General features: G+C 41.7%; 1 protein-coding gene across 4 annotated transcripts in view; it reads left to right on the forward strand.

Moving 5' to 3' along the window:
- Positions 1 to 22,809, forward strand: part of LRRC3B (leucine rich repeat containing 3B) — a 91,435-nt gene extending 68,626 nt beyond the window's left edge. For all 4 annotated transcript variants that reach the window (XM_042999264.1, XM_007097464.3, XM_042999263.1 and 1 more), the window contains one exon: positions 21,555 to 22,809. In XM_042999264.1, the coding sequence (XP_042855198.1) occupies positions 21,719 to 22,498 (780 nt within the window). In that variant the 5' untranslated portion in view covers positions 21,555 to 21,718 and the 3' untranslated portion in view covers positions 22,499 to 22,809. The remainder of the gene's footprint in view (positions 1 to 21,554) is intronic.
- Positions 22,810 to 23,615: the final 806 nt, after the last annotated feature.

A 23,615-nucleotide genomic window follows, 5' to 3' on the forward strand; every position in this document is an offset into this window, starting at 1 on the left:
TCGGGGAGAACCCAGGGCTTGAGAGAGTCCATGCCTTGAACACTCACGAATTAACCTCGGTCCCTTCCCCTCGCCCCGCTGTATCTCATGTGGCCGCTGAACAGAGCCCACTGAATGCGGAGCCGCTCCACAAGTGGCCTCTGGGAAGATTTCTGTCCGGTTCTTCTTTTGTTGACGCGACAAAGGCAGCTCATCGAAGCTTTCCTCTTGGTCATCTCAGGACAAAGCTCGGGTATCCACAAGTGCACTTGGGAAGACATAACATGGACTTTGTACGATCATAGGTTGATAGAAAAGGGCTGAACCTTCAAAACTCTGTCCACGGCCCTTTCCAGACACCCGGGCGTCTGTCCTTCTCTGGTCAGCAGATCAGAGTAATGCTGGCCTGCGGAGGAGAACAGGGAGCAAAAAAATTGTACTTGCCGCTTCTTTGTGCCGGTGGGGAAAAGACCAGCTTAGTCGGGGAGTATTTGTCAGCACCAGTGAAGTATAACGACCGCTCCCATCCACCCCCGTAATTACTGCCTGGAGCATATTTTTCAACCACTCCCTCTTAGTTCTGGCTTTAGCAGGGCAAGAATGGCCTCTGCCATATATAGGCATACCTTGGAGATATGGTGGGTTCAATTCCAGACCACTGCAATGAAGCAGGTCGAATAAATTTTTTGGATTCCCACTGCATGCAAAAGTTATGTTTACACTACGTTGTAGTCTATTAAGTGTGCAATAGCATTTTGTCTAAAAAACAATGTGCATGCCTTCATTAAAAAGTACATGGCTAGGATGCCTGGGTGGCTCAGTAGGTTAAGCCTCTGACTTCAGCTCAGGTCATGATCTCACAGATCATGGGTTTGAGCCCCACATCGGGCTCTGTGCTGACAGCTTGGAGCCTGGAGCCTGCTTTGGATTCTGTCTGCCTGTCTCTGTCCCTGTCCCATTCAAGCTCTGTCTCTGTCTCAAAAATAAATAAATGTTAAAAAAAATTTTTTTTTAATACTTTATCGCTAAAAACTGCTAACCATTATCTGAACTTTCAGTGAGTTGTAATCACGTGTCACCGTTCACCATAACGAATGTAAGAATGATGAAAAAGTTTGAAATATGGTGAGAATGACCAAAATGTGACACAGAGGCACGAGGTGAGCAAATGCTGTTGGAAAAATGGCACCAATGGATTTTCTTGATTCAGGACAGCCACAAACCTTCAATTTGTATAAAAAAAACAAAACAAAACAAAACCCAGCAATATCTGTGAAGTACAACAGAGTGAAGTGCAATAAAACAAGGTATGCCTGTCTAATTGTTAGCTGGCTCAATCAGATCTACCTGGATCCCCAAGATGACAAGGGTCTAATACCTGGATACTAGAGGAATCAGCGTGTCATGTGACCAAGGCCTCCGCTTCTCCATCCTTGGAGGGGTGCCATCTGTTTCTGCAGCTGCACAGAACGTGGTGGCCACAGCTCTACCACGTTTTCCTGGACTCCACAGAGTTCTCAGCAGCTGCACACAAGCAGGATGTGTAGACTCTTCCGATGCCCCGTCTCCCTAAGGGTTGATAATGATGGCTTCCCTTCTAGAGCTGAGGCAAAGTAGAGGCAAAGAGGGAAATGCTGTACATTAGTACAGTCAGTACAGTCAGTCTCTTTCTGCCATTTACAGCGCAGAAATATTTTACCTTCGTGTTTTGACTATGTGTTTCTGAAAATCATGGGCCAGGCCTGAGTCACCGGCCCAGTGGCCAATGGTGAGCCCTCCCAGAGCCTGACCTCCTGTGACCACGGGCATCTCTGGCTGACTTGTGGGGAGCAGAAGTGTCATCCTCCTTTATCTGGCTAGGTGTCAGATGTCATGAATTGGATGCTTCCTCCCCCATGTCCCCAGTGTCAGCAGCTCTGCTTTTATTCTGAACCCAGTTGCATAAGAAGCAGCTCATAATTAGGGGCTCCTTCCCTCCTCTTCCATTTCCACGTGGACTGCCACAGTGACGAGAGGTGGAAAAGTCTGCACTGGTGAGGGGAGGGTGGCTCATCCCCGGGACCCCAGCCCCTACCCTGTCAGGGTTAGGTTTGTGAGAAGCTTCCGTGTGTTTTCAGTCATCCGGCCCTTCACTGAGCAAACACGTCCTGAGCACCTCCCGTGTCTTTGTCCCTAATGTGGCTCTGGGGATGCCCACAGCCGAGACATTCAGATGGTCCAGAGGCCCACCCCACATGGGAGTTTGGCTCTGCTCTGTCCAGCTCTTCCCTCTGTGACTTTAAGAATTGCTGAAGTGGAAAGAGAGAAAAGGAAAAGAGTGCCAGGGGTTGGGGGTGAATGGGCTGTGTGCTCATGCTTAGACCAAGTTTACTGCGTCAGGGGATCAGGGACACCAGACCAGTCTCACCACCCTTCCTGTTATCATATCTTGAGGCTCCGTGCAAGGCAAAAAGCAACAGGTTGGGTATAAACAATACTTTCTCACCTAACCAAACATTTTTTGAGCCAAACGTGTATAAGCAGTAGCTATTCGGTCTTGATTCCTGAAACCATCCTATAGGCAATGAGATTTGTGATTGCATGTTAATACTGGGATGACCTATTTTTTTTTTAATTGTGCGAGCATTTAGAGGAGACAAGATAGGATTTCAGATGATCTTTTTTTCTCTGAAAATGGCTGTCTCTCTTCTGGTTGACTTTTTCTTAGCTTCACCTGGACTGACCTTACCTTTTTTACTTATCATAACCTGGCTGGTTGGTTCACTGAGATAAGAGGAAATGCTAGGATGAAGAATACCAATTCAGTTTTATTTAAACTGGCATATTATGTCTGAGCAAGGAGACAGGGGAAGCCTTACTACATCCTGCAGACAATTAAATGACTTTGGAAAGTCTGATTTGCTTTGTTGTTGACAGGAGCTAAGTCCCTGGGTAGCTGTTGATTTTTCCGGGTGACTCCCAAAGGACAATCAAGCCAACTCAGGGCTACGCATTTCTCTATGGAACTTCAGTGAACTACACAGCATGGAAAAGAAAAACCATAGATCTCTGTTCTGATTTTCTTTTCTTTTTTTTTTTTTTCTTTTCTTTTTTGTTGTGGAGTTTTGTTTTGTTTTGTTTTGTTTTTTTACTATGAAAAGATTTTTTACATTTGATAGAAGCTTACGTTTAACTGAAAAGATAAAGGGCTCAGGTGGAGAACAGGAAGCAGTAAGACCATTTCTAGACTAGATACAACCCATTGATCTGAAAAGGGCTGCCTCTTTCATGCATTTGCATAATTAGGTAAATAGCAGGCAGCCTGTCCCATGATCCTCTTGTTAAAATTAAACTGCCATCCATCGTATCCAGGCAAGTTCTTTGTACTACTTTATTGTTCTACAAATACTGGGTTGTTCTTCTGTTCTGTCTTCTTCTTTAGGGAGGACTTAAGGGTTGTTGTTGTTGTTGTTTGAAAAATACACTTCACAGGATAAAATAAATGAAGAAATTTCTATCTTACATGATCCCCAGGTGGTCACTGAGGAGATGAAATTTGAAAGTGTACATTAGAGAGCTTAACAGAATGAAGAATCTAAATTTGAAATCAAGGGCAAATTTACGTGAAGATTGGAATGATTTATCTACCACTTAGTTTCCGCTAACAGATTGGAGGGGTAGCAATTCTATGTGCTTTGATAAGCACAGCAGTTCTGGAAAGGAGAAACTGTGAGGTTCTAGAAGGAAGGGTAATCTGAGTGCAAATAAATTCTCTGTTCACCTTTCATTGAAATCAGAGTTCAGGTGTTAGCCTCAGGTCATCAGCCTAGGTCATTCGGTGAAATTGTCTACGAGGTCCCAGGTCTGGGCAGGCCTGTTAATGGATAAATGGCCAAAATGAAATTGGAGGAAGTGGACCCTCAGGGTTCTACCCTTCAGGACTGTGTAATGGAGAGTGGGTTCCATTTGGTGGAAACCTTTTGCAGACAAAACAACAGGGAAGAGCCTCAGAGTGTCTACATGCTCGCTATAGCTCCTGAATTAATAAAATGTTACCTATTTCGGTTCTGTTTCATCCCGATTGCTAAGACATGACATTTCAATTCTTCACTGACTCTCTAGAAACTTCGCTTTCTTTTAGTTGTCTCTTTGATGTTTGCCTCTGTGTTTGCAGGATAGCTTCTGAGAGCCTGCGAGATCCAGCAAGCCCAAGGGTGGCTACTCACTCACATATACCCAGAACTACCACACGGGCTCTGTTTCCAGGAGGATGTTTCAAACAAAAATCACTCGCAAAGAGAAGTGACTAACATTTCTTGTGTACTATGTGCCATGTAGGTACGTTGTCTAAATAATATCACTTAATCCTTATACGAAAGAAGCAGTAAATGCTTCTGTAATCCTCACTTACAGGTGAGGAAACTGAGGCAAGGCAAAGTTATGGAAGGAACTGAGACTCAGACTGAGCCCTTGCTCCTAACCCCTGGGCTGCACTGGTAGAGCCCTGACTCCATGCTGGCACTGCGCTTGGCACGAGGAATATGTAAGCAAACAATATTAAAGTGTCTCATTCAGGTTTGACCTAGGAACTGGATGGATGTCTTCTATCTATGTATCGGTTTTTCTGGGCTACTTGGAGGTTACCGTAACAATTTTGAATATTATTGACAGTCATAGTCAGCAGATATATAGTTTGGTTTCCATTGATAATGTAACTGCTGGTGTCCTTTAGCACTTTCTTGAATGAGGTCTCTGTGATTCTTGTATGAAGAAGCATGTTCTTCTATTGGTAGTATATATGCATGAAACAAATGTCAAACAGGTGTCGTAAGAAACAAACATATTAACTTTTTAAATTGTTAAAATAGTCACGTGTATCAGGTGGATTTTGCTACATCACAAGCACACCCCACACCCAGGGTCATTTTTGTCGTTCGCAAATTCATGGGTGGCTGGATAGTTTTTCCGTTCTCGACTGGGCTCACTTACGAATCTGTGGTCAGCTACAGGTCGGAGAGTTGTATCTGACGATCTGGGTTGGCCTTTCTCGCATGTTGGAAGTGTGGCCAGCTCTAGGCTAGAGTGACCCACGTGGGCCAGGTGGCCCCTCCTTCATATGACTGCTTATCATCCGGCAGGCTAGGCAAGGATTGTGGTGGCTTGCAGTGGGGGAGGGGTCCCACAGCAAAAGCAAGAGCATGGATGGCCTCTTGGAGAGGTATAGGCTTGAAACTGGCATAATGTCACTTCTGCCTCGTCTGTAGTCAAAAGGACTTCCAAGGCCAGCCTAGATTCAAGGGAGGGAGAAATGGACCCCATGTCTTCATGGAAGGAACTCCAGGTTACCTTGCAAAAGGACAGGGATGTTACAGGGTGGGGAGTAACGGAAACTGTTTGAAAATAAGCTACGACAGCACGTGAAATGATTATGCTCACTGTGTAGACGAAAAAAATTGAGGCCCAGTATTAAGTAGCATGCCCGAAAAACAAACTGACGACTAGTAACTTACTAGCACTGATTAGTAACTAGTAAGTGGTTGAATGACAAAGTTAGGCAAACTTAGGCACGTCTAACTCCAAAGTCCTTCGAAACCCCCACTCTGTAAGGTTTTCAAGGTCTTTGGGGGTCATGTTATTAAATGATCTCGTCGATCATTTAAGTGGTGCCTGAGGAAAAAGATATAGGAGAGGATAAAATTCAAAGATAATAATAACCCATTTTTCATTTACTTATAGGCATGACTAGTTTTAATCAAGGGGCATTTCTTTAATTAAATAGAACCACCCTAGATAGCTATGGATAGTTTTTTCGTCTCCGCCCGTAAGAGGCATCAGTTGGCAGTGGCTCTTTCTCTATATTATACAGCCTGAGAGGGATCAAGTACAAATAGAATTCGCGTTTGCAAAACTTGTGACCATATATTACTAGTGATTATAACGGAGGGAGAATGAAATGTTCTGTAATTAATTTGAATTTAGCCAATGCATTCTGTGGGTGTTTATGCTATAAAAATAATGGGGTGTGGGGAGGCCTTTGGCAGGGGGACCAAGTATTGGGGAAATTATGAGGTAATCGGTTACTTTGCTATTTAAGTTCTCAGAACCTTTAACAGGCTGGCGCCCATTGTGGCGCTCAAAGAGGGTATTTCTCCCACTTGTATGACTCCAGAACATTCACATGGTAGAAATCTCAGATACCTAGTATTCCGCAGAACCCTTGGGAAATCTGAACTGGATTCTTTCTCATCCCTTTGAAGGTCAGTAGTATTTGCCAAGCATCTATCTGCTTTGAGACAGACACTGTCAGAACCAGGCATTATCGGAAACCCATGAAATAGGCGTTGTTTTTTTTATTTATAGTGGAAGAAACTGAGAAGCTGGTGCCATAACTGGGAGTTAAACCTGGTTTTATCTAACATCAGGCCTATAATGTTTCCTGTACACTCTCCTGGGATTCAGAAAGTTTAAATGACTGCCCGTGGTGACTCAGCCGCTCAGAAGAGACACTATGTTTCACATTTTTGTAATCCCTATAGCTCCTGACAGAAAAGAGATGATATGTCAATGCCTCCTGGCCAACCCCTTTATTATCTACTTATCGGTATGATCATGCTCATGGCAAAAAAAATTGCAAGGCTAGGAAAGGGTATAAGATAAAAAGTGAAGATTCTTCACCATTTTTTTAGCTCCAGAACCTTCCCCTAGAGGGTAAGACTATCATTTTTTATTGTTCTCCTGTAGCTTTTTAATTACGTGTGTATGTGTGTGTATAGATCTTTCTATTTTGTTTTACACAGATGAGATTGTACATGTACCTTTTTCACTGAATATATGTCTGACATCTTTTTTTAAAATCAGGATTTATAGATTGCTTCTTTCTTTTGTATTTATGAACCATATTTAATCAATTTTTGTGACGGACTTTTAAGGTATTTATAGTTGTATTTTTAATTCCTTCTTTTTTATTTAAAAAAATTTTTTTTAATCTTTATTTATTTTTGATAGAGAGACAGAGCTGAGTGGGGGAATGGCAGAGAGAGAGGGAGACGTAGAATCTGAAGCAGGCTCCAGGCTCTGAGCTGTCAGCACAGAGCCCGATGTGGGGCTCAAACCCACGAACCATGAGATCATGACCTGAGCCGAAGTCAGATGCTTAACCAACTGAGCCACCAAGGCACCCCTAATTCCTTCTTTTAAAAAAAAAGTTCTGCTGTAGCAAACAGCGTCTCAGTGAAAAAACAATCTTATACCTATATCTTTGCGCGGTTACATGTTTAATGGAAAACAAAAAGCAAAAACAATACAGAACATCATTTTCCCCGGTGACCTCTCTTAGGAAAAACAGTGGACCATTGCCAAGGAAGTGTTAATGAGCTGTAAATAAACATTTCTTTAAATACAAATTTTGGACCAAATATAGTATCCTATTTGTTTGGTCAGCTCTGTTCTGACCAGAGGGCAAATGGACTGAGCCAGTGATCCTATCCAATGCCACTCTAAGGTCCACAATGACTAAAACCAGGAGAGGGTGACTCAGACTCTGGAAGCTGTTACCTGCCCTGTGGAACAACGTTACATATTTTGGTTTTGACGCTATGGACACATACTCAATACAAAGTGGACAGATGTAACCAACTCTTTGTCATTTAAAGACTTGCCCATAATTTTTTGCAATTGGCCCTTTCAGTGATGGAAACAGTGAACAGAATTCAGATGCAGAGTTGGACTTGAGTAAATTTCACCTCTAGGAATTTATCATAAGGCAATGATCCAAGAGGAAAATGTATCACCCTGAAACATTTATTTCAGTTGCATATTATTTATGATAAATTACTAGCAAAAATGGGAGAAAATCAAAATATCTAGCAAAAGAATAACGTTTGAGTGGATCTAATGTATAACTGGGGCATTGTGCTGGTATTAAAATGATGAAGAACATGACAATTAAAATCTTAAAAAAAGAAACAAAATTGTCACCTATGCTAACATGGCAATTATAAAATTGCGTGGAAGGATAAGATACTTAATTTGTTAGATGTTTGAATTCTAGGTAGTCTATTTCATTTAGAAAACGTATCTGGTGTATAATATTATTTGTAAATTCAGTAAGTTACTAGTTCACAGAAGATAATTTGTATGGATGTCGAGGAAGACTGTGAGGTTGTTTTTAGTGTTTATTTTTGAAAGAGAGAGAGTATGCACAAGCAGGGGAAGGGCAGAGAGAGAGGAGAGAGAGAGAATCCTAAGCAGGATCTGCTCCGTCAACGCAGAGCCTGACGCAGGGCTCGAACTCACAAACTGTGAGATCATGACGTGAGCCAAAATCTAGAGTTGGATGCTTACCTGACTGAGCCACGCAGGTGCCCCATGAAGAATGTGAGTTTTGAACAAAAGTCTGTTTTTTGTCTCAAAGACTGATGTATTCTTTTGAAAAGGCATACTATAGATCTGGCTAGGCAGTCTCCTCACTTTGAAGGATGTTGCCTATTAGCAAGATGACCACGTGTCTCATTTTTCTGGGACAGTTGTTGCCTGACCCTGTTGTCCCAGTACAATTGTTCCCAGCACTGCTTTTCACTGTCGGAGGTGACTTGGTTTGTCTGATTAAGTCTGTGGACCCCTGCACTATAAGGGGCATGCTAACCTTCCTGTTCTGTCATATTTTCTATCCCATCCCTGTTTTAATCCTGCATCTCTAGTAAATATCCGACATGAGAATTTAGCTTTCTGTGGTTTAGGAAGCCTTTCACAGAGCAATGACTTCACATTCCGCCTAGAGCCAGAAGAGAGTTTGCGTACGTCATTAGTGCAATTGTAAAGATCTTGCCCGTTATGTCGTGTGGTCGTCCTTTCACAGAATCTTTTTAAAACTATGAAATTTGAGGGGTGCCTGGGTGGCTCAGTTAGTTAAGCGTCTATCTTTGGCTCAGGTCATGATCTGATGGCTTGTGAGTTCGAGCCCCACATCAGACTCTGTGCTGACAGCTTAGTGCCTGGAACCTGCTTTGGATTCTGTGTCTCCCTCTCTCTCTGCTCCTCTCCTGCTCACACACACACACACACACACACACACTCTCAAAAATAATTTTTAATCATGAAATTTGAAAGTTTCTCTCTGCTTGCCAGTCATTTTTCACTACATTAGATAGCAATCATTTTGTAATTCGACATTTTTGTCTTCTTCCTTTGGCAGGAAACTCAGAGTTAAGCCAGGTATTTAGTTGTAGCAAAAGTCCTTTATCCAGGGTGATGGAGAGTCAGATAGAATGGACCGTGGGTTCTATTCTTCACTTACTGTGGTGCTAGTTTCCTATGGCTGCTATCACAAATTACCACAAACTTTGTGGCTTAAAACAACACACATCTGTTCTATAGTTCTGGAAGCCAGAAGTTTGAAGTCAGTTTTGCTGGACCAGAATCAGTTTGTCAGCTGGGCCCACGTCCTCCAGAGGCTGTAAGGGAGCATCTGTTTCTTGCTGCTTCCGGCTTCTGGGGGCTGCCATGTTGCCCGTAGCCACATCACCGCAATCTCTACTTGGGGAGTCCTAGTGCCTTCTTGTTTCCCACGTCAATTACACCTTTGCCTCCTTCTTATAAGGACATTTATAATTACATTTAGGGTTCACCCAGATAACCCAGGATGATCCCTCCATCTCAAGATCCCTAACTTAATCATATCTGCAAAGTCTCTTTTTCCATAAAAGGTAACATGCATGGGTTCCAGGGGTTAGGACCTAGGTATTGGGCGGGGGCGGGGGGGGGGGGCATTTTTCAGCCTCCTACAATCTACCTTCTGGTCCCAAAGATTCACATTCATCCCCCATACAAAATATATCCATCTTATCCCAATATTACCGAGGTCTCAGCCCATTATGGCATCAATTCAAAAAATCCAAAATTTCATCTGAGGATCATCAGCTCAAAAGTCCCAGATCTTATCATCCAGATTATCCAAAGCGGATATGAGGAGACTCTGGGCATGATCCATCCTGGGGCAAAATTCCTCATCATCTCAAAGTAAAGGTTTTGCACATAGTACATGTCCAAGAAATGTCAGCCACTATCGGAGTTACTCCCTTTATTGCATTAAGGGTACATCACTCTGGTCCTCCATTGTCCTAGCAGAGAGAAGACAAAGTGTAAGATGATGATGGTGATGATAGTAACAATAATCGTAGTGGTAGAGTGAGTAATAGTAAACTCTCATGGACAGTTTCTTTCTCATGTAACAGAAGCTTTTCTAAGTGTTTTATATGTGTTGCCTCAGTGAATCCTCATGAAATCCCTTGGATAGAACTTATTAATACCCCCATGTTTAACTGTGGGGAAGAGAGGATACATAATTAGTAAATGGCTAAGCCATGATCTCCATGCTGCCCAATTAAAACCAGGTCCACACTGCACATGTGACATCTGTCCGTGTGCTGGGACTTTGGTAGTCCTGGCATACAAGAAATACAATTTTATTTTCTTAAGTTTATTTGTTTATTTTGAGAGAGGTGGGGGGAGAAAAAAGGCAGGGGGATGAGCAGGAGAGGGGCAGAGAGAGAAGGAGAGAAAGAAAATCCCAAGTAGGCTCTGCACTGTCGGTGTGGAACCTAGCATGGGGCTCGAACCCATGAACCGCAAGATCGTGACCTGAGTTGAAAGTCAGGTGCTTAACCAGCTGAGCCACTCAGGTGCCTCCACAAAATACAGTTTAAAGAAGTCCTTCTCATTTCACCTTCGGTTTCTATTCAGTGTCACTATGAGGAGATAGGCCACATTCAAATGAGTATTCCTAAAACTCTCTTCCTTCATCAGGAAGGGATTTCTTTTTCTCTTGAAGTTCTTTCCGTTGCTGTTGTTTATTTTTTAAGCCTAGAACCTCCCCTCCACATGTTCCTTTGAGAAACGTGAAACTTTCAGGCAAGATGGAAAATTGGTACAATGAATACTTTTAGGTGATCACTTTCCATTTACCAGTTCTTAATCTTTTGCCCCTTTGTCTCTCTCTTTCCAGATAAAAATATAGTTTTGTTTTTCCTGGGTATTTTGAATACCCTTTGCAGTTGTCATGACACTTTACCCCAAAACACTTCAGTATGCACCTCTTAGGAACAAGGATTCTCTCCTTCCTCCTCAAATCATGAAAAGCTCAAGAAATTTATATTTGATTCAATAATATCTAATATAGGTTGTAATCAGAGTTTTCCCTCATTGTACCAATAATGCACTTTGCTAGCATATGTTTTTTTTACAGCCGGAAGCCAGTCTTTTGCATTGCTGTTGGTTATCACATCTTTTTTCTTTAATCAGGAAGAGTTCTGCAGACTGCTTTGGGTTTTTTGTGTGTTTGTTTTGTTTTGTTTTGTTTCCCTTCAGTCACCCTTTGAAGAGTCCTGATCAGTCACATTGCAAAGTGCCTCACGTTTCAGATCGGTCAAATCCTTTCCTCATGATTAGATTCAGGTTAAATATGGTTTGAAATGAATACTATCATAGGTTATGTGAGAATCGCATCCTAGTTGGTTGTGCTTAAGAAAAAGACACGTAAGGCTCTGGAAAAAGAATGATCTGGTATTCGAGCAAAACAGCCAAATACTGAAACCCACAATACAGCATAATCTTTAAGTGGCCATTGATGGCTTCTGAAGCGCATTTCACATATATTTATTTCAGTTTATCCTCATAACTATGAGACCAAGGAGATGAATATTATTCATTATAGGTGTATGATAAATAAAGCTTAGAAGTGTGTGTGATTTGCTAAATTCCTGGAATTCATTCCTCAGAAGCCAGGGTTTGAATCCAGTTTCTAGACCTTGGTTTGGATCTCAATCCTGTACTTTCCCCACCAAATCAATGAATAAGGTTAAACAAAACAAGGGTTTAAAAAAAATGATAACAGTCACTCAGCCTACTCAGAAATTCGACTGAATTCAGCATAAGCTAGTGTGCTCTAAAAGCAGCTTTCAGATTGCCTCAGGACCCTCTTGAGTTTTAGGGAGCCTACATTTATGTAGATTATGTGTTAAGAGCTTGCAAAGCTCTCACTGTTAAATGTCATAGGCACTTGCTGAGAAATAATAATAGAGAAGCAGAAAGAAACTGAGATAGATGGGTTCCCACTCAATCTCCCTATAAACTTGCAGCATGTTGAATAATAAATACAGATGTAAGCAAAGACATAGTCTTATCTTTATTCTGTGTTTAGTCCCAGAGAGAGATAGATACTATGTCAAAAAAAAAAAGTGGATTTTGTTTATGTATTTCTTTGTTTTTCAAGCAGGTTTATGGGTGGGAAGAATTTTTACATCTACTCTGGAGATCTATGGGCATTAGATCATGTAGAAAGGAGGCAATGTATTCATAAGAGTTGTTTGTCCCCCAAAAAGTTCAGGGTTTGTTTAAAGAATTATTTTGTGAAATAGGTTTCAAAAGAAGAAAAGTGGTGCCTAAAATGACTGAGATCTGGGACAGATGGACATCATGTCGTTTTGATAAAAGTTTTGTATGAGTAGCTCTTAGAAGATTTTTTGCAGGAAAAAGAGTTTCTCTTCTCGTTATTGACCTTCCCAAAGTCTGTGGAAAGTAGTCAACAGAGGACTGATTTGGCATTTGAAACTCAGTACTTGTGTTTGCAGACCCTCTATATCTAAATGTGGCCAGTAGAAGGATTCTATAAATCACTGAGTGTTGAATGGAATCTACCCTGTGGGACACCTAGGATCCAAATTTTGTCCTTCTGCTAACCAGCGTGTGACTTTAAGCCATTTCCATTTGGTGTGTTCCTCTACTGTGCTAAAGTAGGACCAATGATGTTTATCATGTTTCCCTAAAAAGGCTGCTTAGAGATAATTAAATAAGAGCATATCCATGGACTTGCCCCGCAGGCATCTAATGTAATGTAGTTCACAAACGTAAGGCAAATGTGTCATGTTAGAGCTTTCAGTTTAGAGGTGTAAGGGAGGAAATTTTTTCCTCCACATCTCTAGGTTTGTTTGGCTGGTCTGTTAATTAAATTGACATAAAAGAGGTTAACAGAAAAAAACTTTAATTATGAAGTGGGAGCCCCACAAAGACAATGAGAGGCTTCCTGACAGGCAGTTGAGGTGTGCGTGCCATTCTGAGTTAAGGGGAAGGGGGTAGGGATCTGAGGCTTCAAAGGGGAGGAAGCCAACTCACAGAACGATGGGAAGACCAAATGGTTAGTAAACAAATGTCTGTGGTGCCATGCAGAGACAATGGGACGCAGAAAGGAATCTGAACCAACAGGCTCTGCGGACCTCCAGCCATCCTCTAGCCCATCCTGTTCTTCCGAACTGGGCCCTCTGTCTGAATTTTTCCAGGCAGTTAAGGGGGAGGTGCCAAGCTCTTCCTGAGTCTTTTGGGACTTGATCGTCTTCAGTTCAAAGTAGTCATCATGCCAGAACGGTGCTCTCTGGGGAGACTTGTTCTGAACCCCTTCAGAAGCATGTGTCACCTTTTCTCCCTCCCTCTTGCTATCTCACTAGTCTTCTTTTTCAGCAACGCTTCCCCCAGTGCTCAGGGTTGTCCTGAGGATTTTGCAAGGCGACATATGTGTATCCAGAATAGAAGGCAACTGACTTTCTGTTTTCGCCACTCCTTTAATCTCTATTCTGTGCAAGTGACCATCTTCCTCTAGTCCCTGAATGAAACACATCAGTCAGCCAATCTGTGCCAATCTCAGGTAATAGATTGTCCTACCATTACCTTAAGTCACAAAGTCAATTGACTTAAGCCAAAGTAAAAGTTGAATATGATTATGTAAGCGTCTAATTCAAGAGATTAGCCAATACACTGAATTTCATCTAATATTCAACTATTCCCCTCTCTTCTTTGTTTCAGGCGTAAAGGAAAGGGAAAGAAGGTATGGTGGGTAGCTCGGTTTCTTCTCTCTGCCCTTTCACCCCACCCCAGGCCATCAGCATAACTGGGCTTCAGCTACTCTCCTCAGAGGCTCATTGGAAGGTAGAATGAGATGGGCTTGGTGCTTCTTTCTGGAGCTCTTTTGTGCCCCCTACCCACCTGTATGATGCCCCGAAATATGACTCCCCTGGTCCCTGTGGTGGATACATTCCAGATGGCTACATTCCCCAAATCCAAACATCTGCCCTTCAGTTTCTTGTTGCTCAGATGCCTCGGCCCTACCAGGGAATCCTATGGGACTATGAGAAAGGACCCAAGATACTTTTCACTGGGGAGTTCCTTCCCTCAGGTGGCCATATCTGACCGATAGGGAGTAGTTTTCTATCCCTTGTCTGACAGCTCTGGGAGTGCAGGCTCACCCCAACATCAAAACATTACCCAACTCTACCACCAATCAATGGCCAACCTTGTGCTAGGACATTCTGCACCTCCACCCCAGCTCCAGGAATCCTATTAATAACTCTCTCCTCTCTTTGGGGAGGTGATAAGATAGATGCCTCTTGACACCTTTTTCCCTCAAAGTGGACAAGGAGATGTTAGACTCACAGAACATGTCACCCAACCTTCCCATGGCAACTTGAGCCCTCACTTTGGAATTCTATATCCATTTAACTAGGAACCTAATCAGAACTTCAGTTTCACCATCCATTACTCATGTTAGATGAGTTCATCACTTAATAAATACCTGGCATGTAATAAATGCCAAGTGAACAGTAGCTGTTTTATGATGAAATGAGGATGGATCCTAATTCATTTCAATAAATATTTATTAAACTCTTACTATGGGCGATGCAAGAATATAAAAATGAGTAAGACATTGACCCCTACCCTCTGAAAGCTCATGGTCTGGTAGCAAAAATAAACCGATATCCTCAATTGTAAAAGCAAGTATTTTGAGATTTCAGGCGCTTCCTGACTTAACCTGTTATGACATATTGGGTCTGCAAGCAGATTAAACTCCTTCTAAATATAATGATCCTCAGTTCCTCCTGTATTTGTTGGCCTTATTAGTTCATATCCTTAACTAAATGATGATAGTTGCTTGTTATAAACCAGCCGAATGACTCCTGGGCCAGATCTTCATCGTCGGATTTGAAACCAGGAAAGCGAATCCAAGCTGTAGAGGGTTGGGATGACCTCTGATAAATCTCACGCTTGTGGAAGGAAGTGCTCTTCATCATCAGCTTTCTAACTGTGGATCTCTGTTTCCTGAGCTCAGGTTTCTGTGTCTGTGTGAGTAAGTGTGGTGGGACATAGGATTGGAAAAGGAGGGTTGCCATGAACAACAGGGGCTCGTGAAAGCTTTTTGGCCAGTGGAAATTCATGGTCAAAGTGTTACTTGCACCTGACATTGGAAGGAGAACAGAAGCTGCACACAGGCAGGCCGGGAAGGAGGCTTTGGCTTCCTTTTGGTGCAAGAGGATAGTGTTTTGAACAGGAGAGAGAAAAAGGGGACACAAAGCACAAGAGAGCCGGCAGGGAGAATGAAAATGGAAACGGTTCCCAAGAAATCAGGAGGGAAGAATAGGTGGTTTATGGTAGAAGGTAGTTAGTTGGGTGAGGATAAAGGGTGAAAGTGATTTTACTTTTAAGGATGCCCATTGTGAAGCCCAGGTGGAATCTTTTGGTGAGAGGTGGTTGCGAGTGGAAATGCAAAACTAAAGTTCATGGCAGAGCTCAATGCTAAAGATTGTGAATTAAGGTGTCATATCTGTGAACGTCATCTCAAAATTATCTATATAGTTCATTCACCTGAATTATTCAGATCCCAACTGTCCCTCATTTTTTGGTCAGGAATTATACGCATTGATGTTTTATGCAACCAATACTTAGTTTATAGAAAACCTGAGCATGTAAAGAAATCCCTATATAATTTCTATAATAAGTTATAAAGCTATCTTTGGAAATACTACATTGAAAATATCACATACTGTAGTCTTTGCGGAAGTAAATGAAAACTACCCAAATGAGAACAAGCAGAGGCCATTTTCCCCAAGCTTTCTATAGCAAGGGAGCCAGCCCTGATCCCTCGCATTCGGCAGAGACTCACGGGGAGGCAGGGAGTGTAAAAGCTTTATCATGGGACAAATGAAAGGCTTCAGATGTGCCCTGATTGGTGGCTCTTGGCATGAGGAATCTGGAAGCAGGCTAACTAGACCCAGAACCTCGTTATGTGGTTGCTTAGGGGAGCAGATTTGGCTCTCCCTGGTTAACCCTAAATTGGAAGCAGGAGGGAAAATGAGGGAAGCTGGCAGTTACTGATCTGGCTGAGTTGGGACAATTGCTATAGAGGCTGCAGTTTGCCTTCCTGGGCTGGTTTAAGCAGGTTGTGAGTTGAAGTTCTGTTTTGATATGTGGTCTCACCATTGTCCCTTTGCGTATTCAGTCTCTCAGATTGAAACACGTTCAGCTTTTTAAACTTTATCGTCTTGTTATTGACCCAACCTTCTTGGCCGCCATTGTCCAACTGTTTCATGGTGCTCGAAAGTTGTCTTCTGAGGCATTATGTTCAGATTGTTTTTTCAGTTAAGTTCTGGTCCTTTTGCACTATTTTTTTTTTTAATTTTATGTAAACAAAAACACCTTTGTATCATAAAAAGTTAAATCCACTAGAAGGGTATGAAATAAAAAGACCACTGCTTTTCTCCCCATCAGCCCCTTGAGTTCTGCTCCTCAGTTAACACTATTAATAGTTTCATATACATTTCCTTCCATACAGATCCTTTCAGAAACGAACTATGCATTTGCAGACATATGTTGTACACCTATAGCTGCACATTCGTGTCCTCTTTTTAAAACTTTACACAAACAGGATGATACTATAAACCCCTTTTTCCTAGCTGCTTTTTTGAGGTCATCTTTGGAGATCTTACATCAGTACAAGTCAGTCTAACTTGTTCTCGTGTTTTAAAATCTGAATAGATATTCCTACATTGCTTGTACAAAAAGAGTGTCCCAAGTATCCCCTCATCAAGGGTTTGAGAGTGCTTTGTTTTTTACAAGGTCACTTTGTTTTTACAAGGTCACTTACAGTGACCCTAGTTTTCCTAATTTTAACCAAGATGTTAGGTACTTGCACTTGAATTTATTCTTGTGTCAGTGAGATCAAGGATCTTTTCATAGGATTTTTTTGGTCATTCGTATATATTGTTTTTCTGTCCTATTTTTCTGTTGGATCAGTTTCTTATCCCTTGGTAAGAATGTCTTGTATATTAAAGAAATCAACCCTTTGTTTTAGCATCTGCCCTTTCATTTTGTGTATGGTCTTACTTTTGCCCTATGGAAGTTTTAATTTTAAGTACTTAAACTTATGAGGTTTTTTTTTTCTTTTTTCATTAATTTGAAAATTAATGAACCCACCCACCCACCCACCCCCCCCCCCAGCCCGAATCAAAGGGCCTTCCTGTGTTGCTGTATTGTGCTCTTTAATCAGATCCTTGTTGGTAGCAGTGTTGCATGGAAAGAAATTGGGAGAAATCGGTCTGTTATTTCTTCTTGAATTGGTGTGCTCACTGATCTTAGAAGAGTTAATGAAAGCTTTGGGTTTGAAGCCCTGAGTGTCCCTGAGTATCTATCCCCTAATGATGAGAAGAAAGGAATAGGAAGCAAGATAGAGTTGTTAACCACTGAAAGATCTGTCTTCTCAGGCAGTTTGCTAAATACACTTTTTTTTTCTCCTGGAAACAACATTTGATAGTTACTACCCAATCCGGGCATTAATTGTTGGACCTTGGAGACCCGTGTGATGGGGAAATGTGGGCAAGGCATGGGTCCAGGGATAAAATGGCCCCCTTTGGGAGCACAGCTCATACCTAAATACCACATTCCAAAAATACAGTAGCTTCCTGACTGCCCCAGACATATTTAAAGGGAATGAAGATAGGGTAGTATGATGAGTTGAGAAATGCAGGGGGGAGTCAAGAGGTAGAGAACGCACTGTTTAATTTGCTCTGTCCCTTTATCGGGTCTTGTTCCTTATCAGGAGGACAGGCAGTGATGCTGCTTCTATTCTTGCCATCACCAGTGTGACCCCAGCCCTTCTCTGGTGTTCTACATACTCCTCCTGAAGTTAGAAAGGAGACACTCTATTTTTTCTAGCAGGATATTGTGTTTGCTGCTTCGCATATTTGGGTAGACCTGGCTGGAAATAGAGCAGGAGGGAGTTTTAAGTTTTTGAGCTGCTCCTTAGCTTTATACTCTGCTGGGTGGTAGCTGATGTCAGAAGAATACCTATGTTTTTCACTGTGAGGCACACCTCCCATGTCTTTCTTTTCCAAGAACCTCTTTTGACCTCTCCAGCAATTTAAGACAATGTCAAGCTGGTTTTGGAAAACAGTAATTCGGCATATTAGAGTGGAGAGGCCGTTCTTCCATCTTCCCTGCTGAAGATGACCTTGACTCAATAACTCTGGCCCCTGCTGTCTGCTTCCTAGACATCCAAGGGCTCAATTCTCTACTCCTTGCATCTCTTGTCACTTTGTCCTGGCTGAGCATGGGAGCACTAGAGGCTGAGTCATAGCAGCCAAGTAATCTAGCCAGTCCCAGAGCTTTTGTTTCCCTTTTCTCCAACATGACAGGAAGAAAATGAAATACTTAGTTTGAGCCCAGCATCTCTGAATGCAAGAGATACTCTGTATTTGTATTCCTAATAGGCGTTCTATTCAGTGTATAGGTGGACCATTTCAAGGTTTCAAGGTGAAACCATTTCATTGGATTCCATCTCAAGAGGTATTTCATTCTGTTGTTGAAAACTCAAGATGTGTTCTCATCATTTCTTGTCTGTTACCATGACTATTGGACCGATCATCCTGGAGAAACCAAGATTAAGTCTCAAGAAGCCTCCCGGAAAAGCTCCATTCTTCCTTTCATCAGCTAGGAGCCTGCGCTCATGATTTTTCCAAAGACCACCATGTTGACATGTAAAACCAATAGACATTGGAAGAGCCAATATTTATATTAAAAATAAAAATAATTATCTTAGGGAAGAAAAAGTAAAGCTATATGCTTCAATATGTTATTCGATCATTCATACAATAGATGTTTGTATAGCCCTTACTACATGTCAAGCACTATGCTAGCATTTGGGAACGTATCTGGGATAATAGCAGTAACCGTAGCTAACAAGTATGGAGCTCTTACTACCTATTAGACATTGGGCTAAATGCTTTATGTGGATTATCCCACATAATTCTCAAATCAACTTTGTAATTGTGTTCTTTTATCATTTCTATTCAAAGATAAGGAATATAAGGCTTAGAGAGGTTAAATAACTTGCCCAGGAACACAGTGCTAATAAGGATTAAAGCTGGGATACACGCCAGTGTACTTTTTAATTACACTTTGCACTTTTTAATTGTTTGCTGTTGTTTCCGCACGAGGCAGAAACAAGCCCCTGCCCTCATGGAACTTACGGTCTAACTTGGTGAACACTTTTCTTCAGGTAGACTCTTAATCAGTCTCTGGAGAGATGTGGAGGGTCTGCCAGAGAAGCCTTCCCACCTTTCAGCAGGATTTAGGCTGGTTGTACAGCCTCAGTTGATGGGAGTTGGTTGATCGCATAGACTTTTTTCATGTTCTCTAATCACGTTCATGTCCCCCATCTCCTGTGTCCTTCTCATGCCTTTCTCCTAACATCCTTTATCTTATCCTTCTGCCACCCTCCTTTCTCTCTGAATGCCCTCCCCTCCACACCTGCTTATTTTTTCCTCTCTCCCATCTAGACAATCACTAGAGTCCCAAATGTCGTGCAATGCAGTTTTCAAGGAAAACATGGAAGGGAGGGAAACTCACTGCAAATGAAATGAGCTATTGATGGATGGCTCAGTAAGCCTAGAGGTCCTTCTTTAGCATTCTCTGGCATTTAAGGGACTCAGGATTCCAAAAGCACATCCACTGCATTCTGCTAGTGCTAATCTCATTTTTTCCATGATTAACAACCCCATTCATTATGTTTTCAGCTCACATTAATCTTCTCTTCTGTGAGTTTGGTAACATTTGGAGTCATTTCCCCCTGTATTTATCCATCTGGGATCTTTAGAAAAGATAAGTTTGCAGAGACTCATTTGTTGCTCATGCAGAAAGTCATTTATTACTCACTGTGGTAAGAGGAAGGAATATTCCCCTTGTTTCTCACATCCTGAGAGAGGACACTCTGAAATCAGACATCGAGCTCCATGGGGTACTGAATTTGGGGTTGAGCTTCAACATAACAGCATCAGAAGTCACAACAAGCAATGCTTCCTTGATCCCAACTGTCTTTATAGAGCAGATAATGTTGGGAGAGCATTGTAGGGGTAGTAGAGAGTGTTAGGAGATTAATAAGTCAGAATAAAGCCTCTGGCGTGAGTCCTGTCTCTGCCACCTACGAGCTATAACCTTGGGCGAATCACATAATCTCTCCAAAATCCACTCGCTTCCTCTGTGAACTGGTCCCAAAGATGCCTGTCCTCTCTATATGAGAAAAGAGTTTTGAGGGTTCACTTAATATTCTCATTTCTGTTCCTGAGTAAGCTTGTATCCTTACTTATATTACTTAATATTAAAATATCACTTAATTATATTTCAGAAGCCCCCTCCAACAATATTATATATATATACAGCAAAACCTTGGTTTTCAAGCATAATTCATTCTGGAAACATACATGTAATCCAAAGCACTTGTATTATCAAAGTGAATTTCAAGAACCGTTGCCTCCGTTGTGATCATATGACATTCGGTGTCATGTACCACTGGTATTGCAAGACATCACTCGTCTATCAAGTTAAAATTTATTAGAAATGTTTGTTCATCTTGCAGAACACTCAGAGAGCAAGTCACTTGCAATCCAAGGTTTTACTGTGTATTTATTATATATGTAATTTATTATATATATATAATTTATCATGTATATGTATATATATACATTTCAGCAATAATATATACATATAATGATTGGAAAGAAAAAAATAAGCTATTGGCAAAGTCTTAGAGGCTAATATTTTTTAGTCCTTATCTTATATTTTAAAAAGTCTTGGAGGTGTGTGTCATATTTGAAGACCTATTGGGGACGGGATAGGTTGTTTAGAAAACAGAGAGAATCAGGGAGACAACCCTTTTGGGGATTCTGTTCTATCAGTCCCTAGCAACATTTTGTTGTAAAGGTTGGAATGCATTTATTCATTTCTTAATTCAAGCAAGATGTTTCTTTAGAGAAAATATTCCAATTGAGCATCCATTCAGGAGCCATGACAATTATTGCTATCTATGGTCATTAACCATGAAATATCAGTGTTATTTCTCATTGCTGCTCAAGAGGAGGTCTAAACTGCATTCATGCATCTGCAACTGTAGAAAGGAGGAAAGGCATAATTAAATTTTATTGCTATATAATTTAGAAGGGGTTCAGGATGTTGAGAGGACTAGTAGAGATGACAGAATTCTAGGCTGTTTGCTGTAATTCTGCACAACTAAAAACAAGGCAGCATGATTCGGAAATGTCATTTATTGACAGACCTTTCCCCAAGCACCTGGGATTTGAGCAGGAGACTCCCATTATGCAGACATCTCCCAGTGGTATCAATGGAAATTACCTCTCCTGCCCACATAGAATGCCAGGCGCCTGAGAGCACTTTTAATTGCTCTCTCTGCAAAAAAAGCTAATTGTCTCTGCTTCCCTTTCCTTTAGGTACCCAAGCAAGGACAGGAATAATGAAGAGACACATGTGTTAGCTGCAACCTTTTGAAATAAGCAAGAAGGAAATCAGCAGTGTGGACAAGGCTGGAACCGTTGCCACGCTTGCTTGTCGGAGTGAATGAGGAATGGGCTTGTGATTATGCTGACATTCCAGCATGAATCTGGTAGACCTGTGGTTAACCCGTTCCCTCTCCATGTGTCTCCTCCTACAAAGTTTTGTTCTTATGATACTGTGCTTTCATTCAGCCAGTATGTGTCCCAAGGGCTGTCTCTGTTCTTCCTCTGGGGGTTTAAATGTCACCTGTAGCAATGCAAATCTCAAGGAAATACCTAGAGATCTTCCTCCTGAAACAGTCTTATTGTATCTGGACTCCAATCAGATCACATCTATCCCCAATGAGATTTTTAAGGACCTCCATCAACTAAGAGTTCTCAACTTGTCCAAAAACGGCATTGAGTTTATCGATGAGCATGCTTTCAAAGGAGTAGCGGAAACTTTGCAGACTCTGGACTTGTCTGACAACCGGATTCAAAGCGTGCACAAAAATGCCTTCAATAACCTGAAGGCCAGGGCCAGAATCGCCAACAACCCCTGGCACTGCGACTGTACTCTCCAGCAAGTTCTGAGGAGCATGGCATCCAACCACGAGACAGCCCACAATGTGATCTGTAAGACTTCTGTGTTGGATGAGCACGCCGGGAGACCATTCCTCAATGCTGCCAATGATGCTGACCTTTGTAACCTCCCCAAAAAGACTACCGATTATGCCATGCTGGTCACCATGTTTGGCTGGTTCACCATGGTGATCTCATATGTGGTGTATTACGTGAGGCAAAATCAGGAGGATGCCCGGAGACACCTTGAATACTTGAAATCCCTGCCCAGCAGGCAGAAGAAAGCAGATGAGCCCGATGACATTAGCACTGTGGTATAGCGTCCAAACAGCCTGGCACCGAGAAAGAAATTCGTTTGCAGTTGCAATAGAATAAGTGGTTTACTTTTCCCATCCATTGTAAACATCTAAAACTTTGTATCTCCCTTTCTTTTGAATTATGCCACTGTCGAGCTTTTAACAAACATGACAACATAACAGATAATTTTAGTTTAGGTGTCCCACCCCTTAATTGTACCCCCAGTGGTATATTCCTGAGTAAGCTACTATCTGGACATAAGTTAGATCCATCTCACTATTTAATAATGAAATTTATTTTTTTAATTTAAAACCAAATAAAAGCTTAACTTTGAACCATGGAAAACAGAGTGACTTATTGGTCCAGAAAACAGTACAGTCATTCCGTTGCTTTCAAGAGAAATCGACAACCCTTATGAGCCTAAAGAATTATCATAGTGAAAGATGTGTTATTAAGTCCTACTGGACACGGGGAAGCCATAGCTGAATGATCGAGCAAGGAAAGTGTCTGTCAGACTTTAAAATACTGAGCCTTAGCAAACCCGAGTGATAACACACATTCCGGCATCCTGCAGAGGCTTCAGCTGGGATACCGCTAGATGTTCGCTATCTAAAAGTTGGTGTGTTTACCTGTTATATTAATTATATTATATTGTATTATATTAATCTAGCTAAACACACTGCTTTTACTCTATGCCAGATACATGGACAAGAAAAGGACAGCACATATTCTGTCCTGAAGATCACCTTTTGGTGGGCAGGTGTATGTGACAAACATAGAAATAGCTATGCTGAAAAGGAAAGTCCTGACTGTAATATAGCATCAACAGTGTGCGAGGCATTTTTATACTATCATTAGGTCTCTAAACCTTCACTGCAAAAGGAGAATGTAACAACTGCCCCATTTACATAAGAGGAAACTGAGGTGAAAGAAGGCCAACGAAGTGCCAGGTAGAAAGTGTTAGAACTTGACTTTGAACCAAGTGTTCCTCTCTCCAAAGGCTGAGACATTCTCATTATGTTCCTACTGGGTTGGTTTGGAGAGGTATGATTTACATGCCAGAAAATTGGCCATGTTAAGGGTACGGTTCCATAAGTTTTGACAGATGTATGTACCAGTATATCAAGATATTGTGTCCCT

This window comes from Panthera tigris, chromosome C2 (assembly GCF_018350195.1).
Source record: "Panthera tigris isolate Pti1 chromosome C2, P.tigris_Pti1_mat1.1, whole genome shotgun sequence".
Classification (NCBI taxonomy): Eukaryota; Metazoa; Chordata; class Mammalia; order Carnivora; family Felidae; genus Panthera; species Panthera tigris.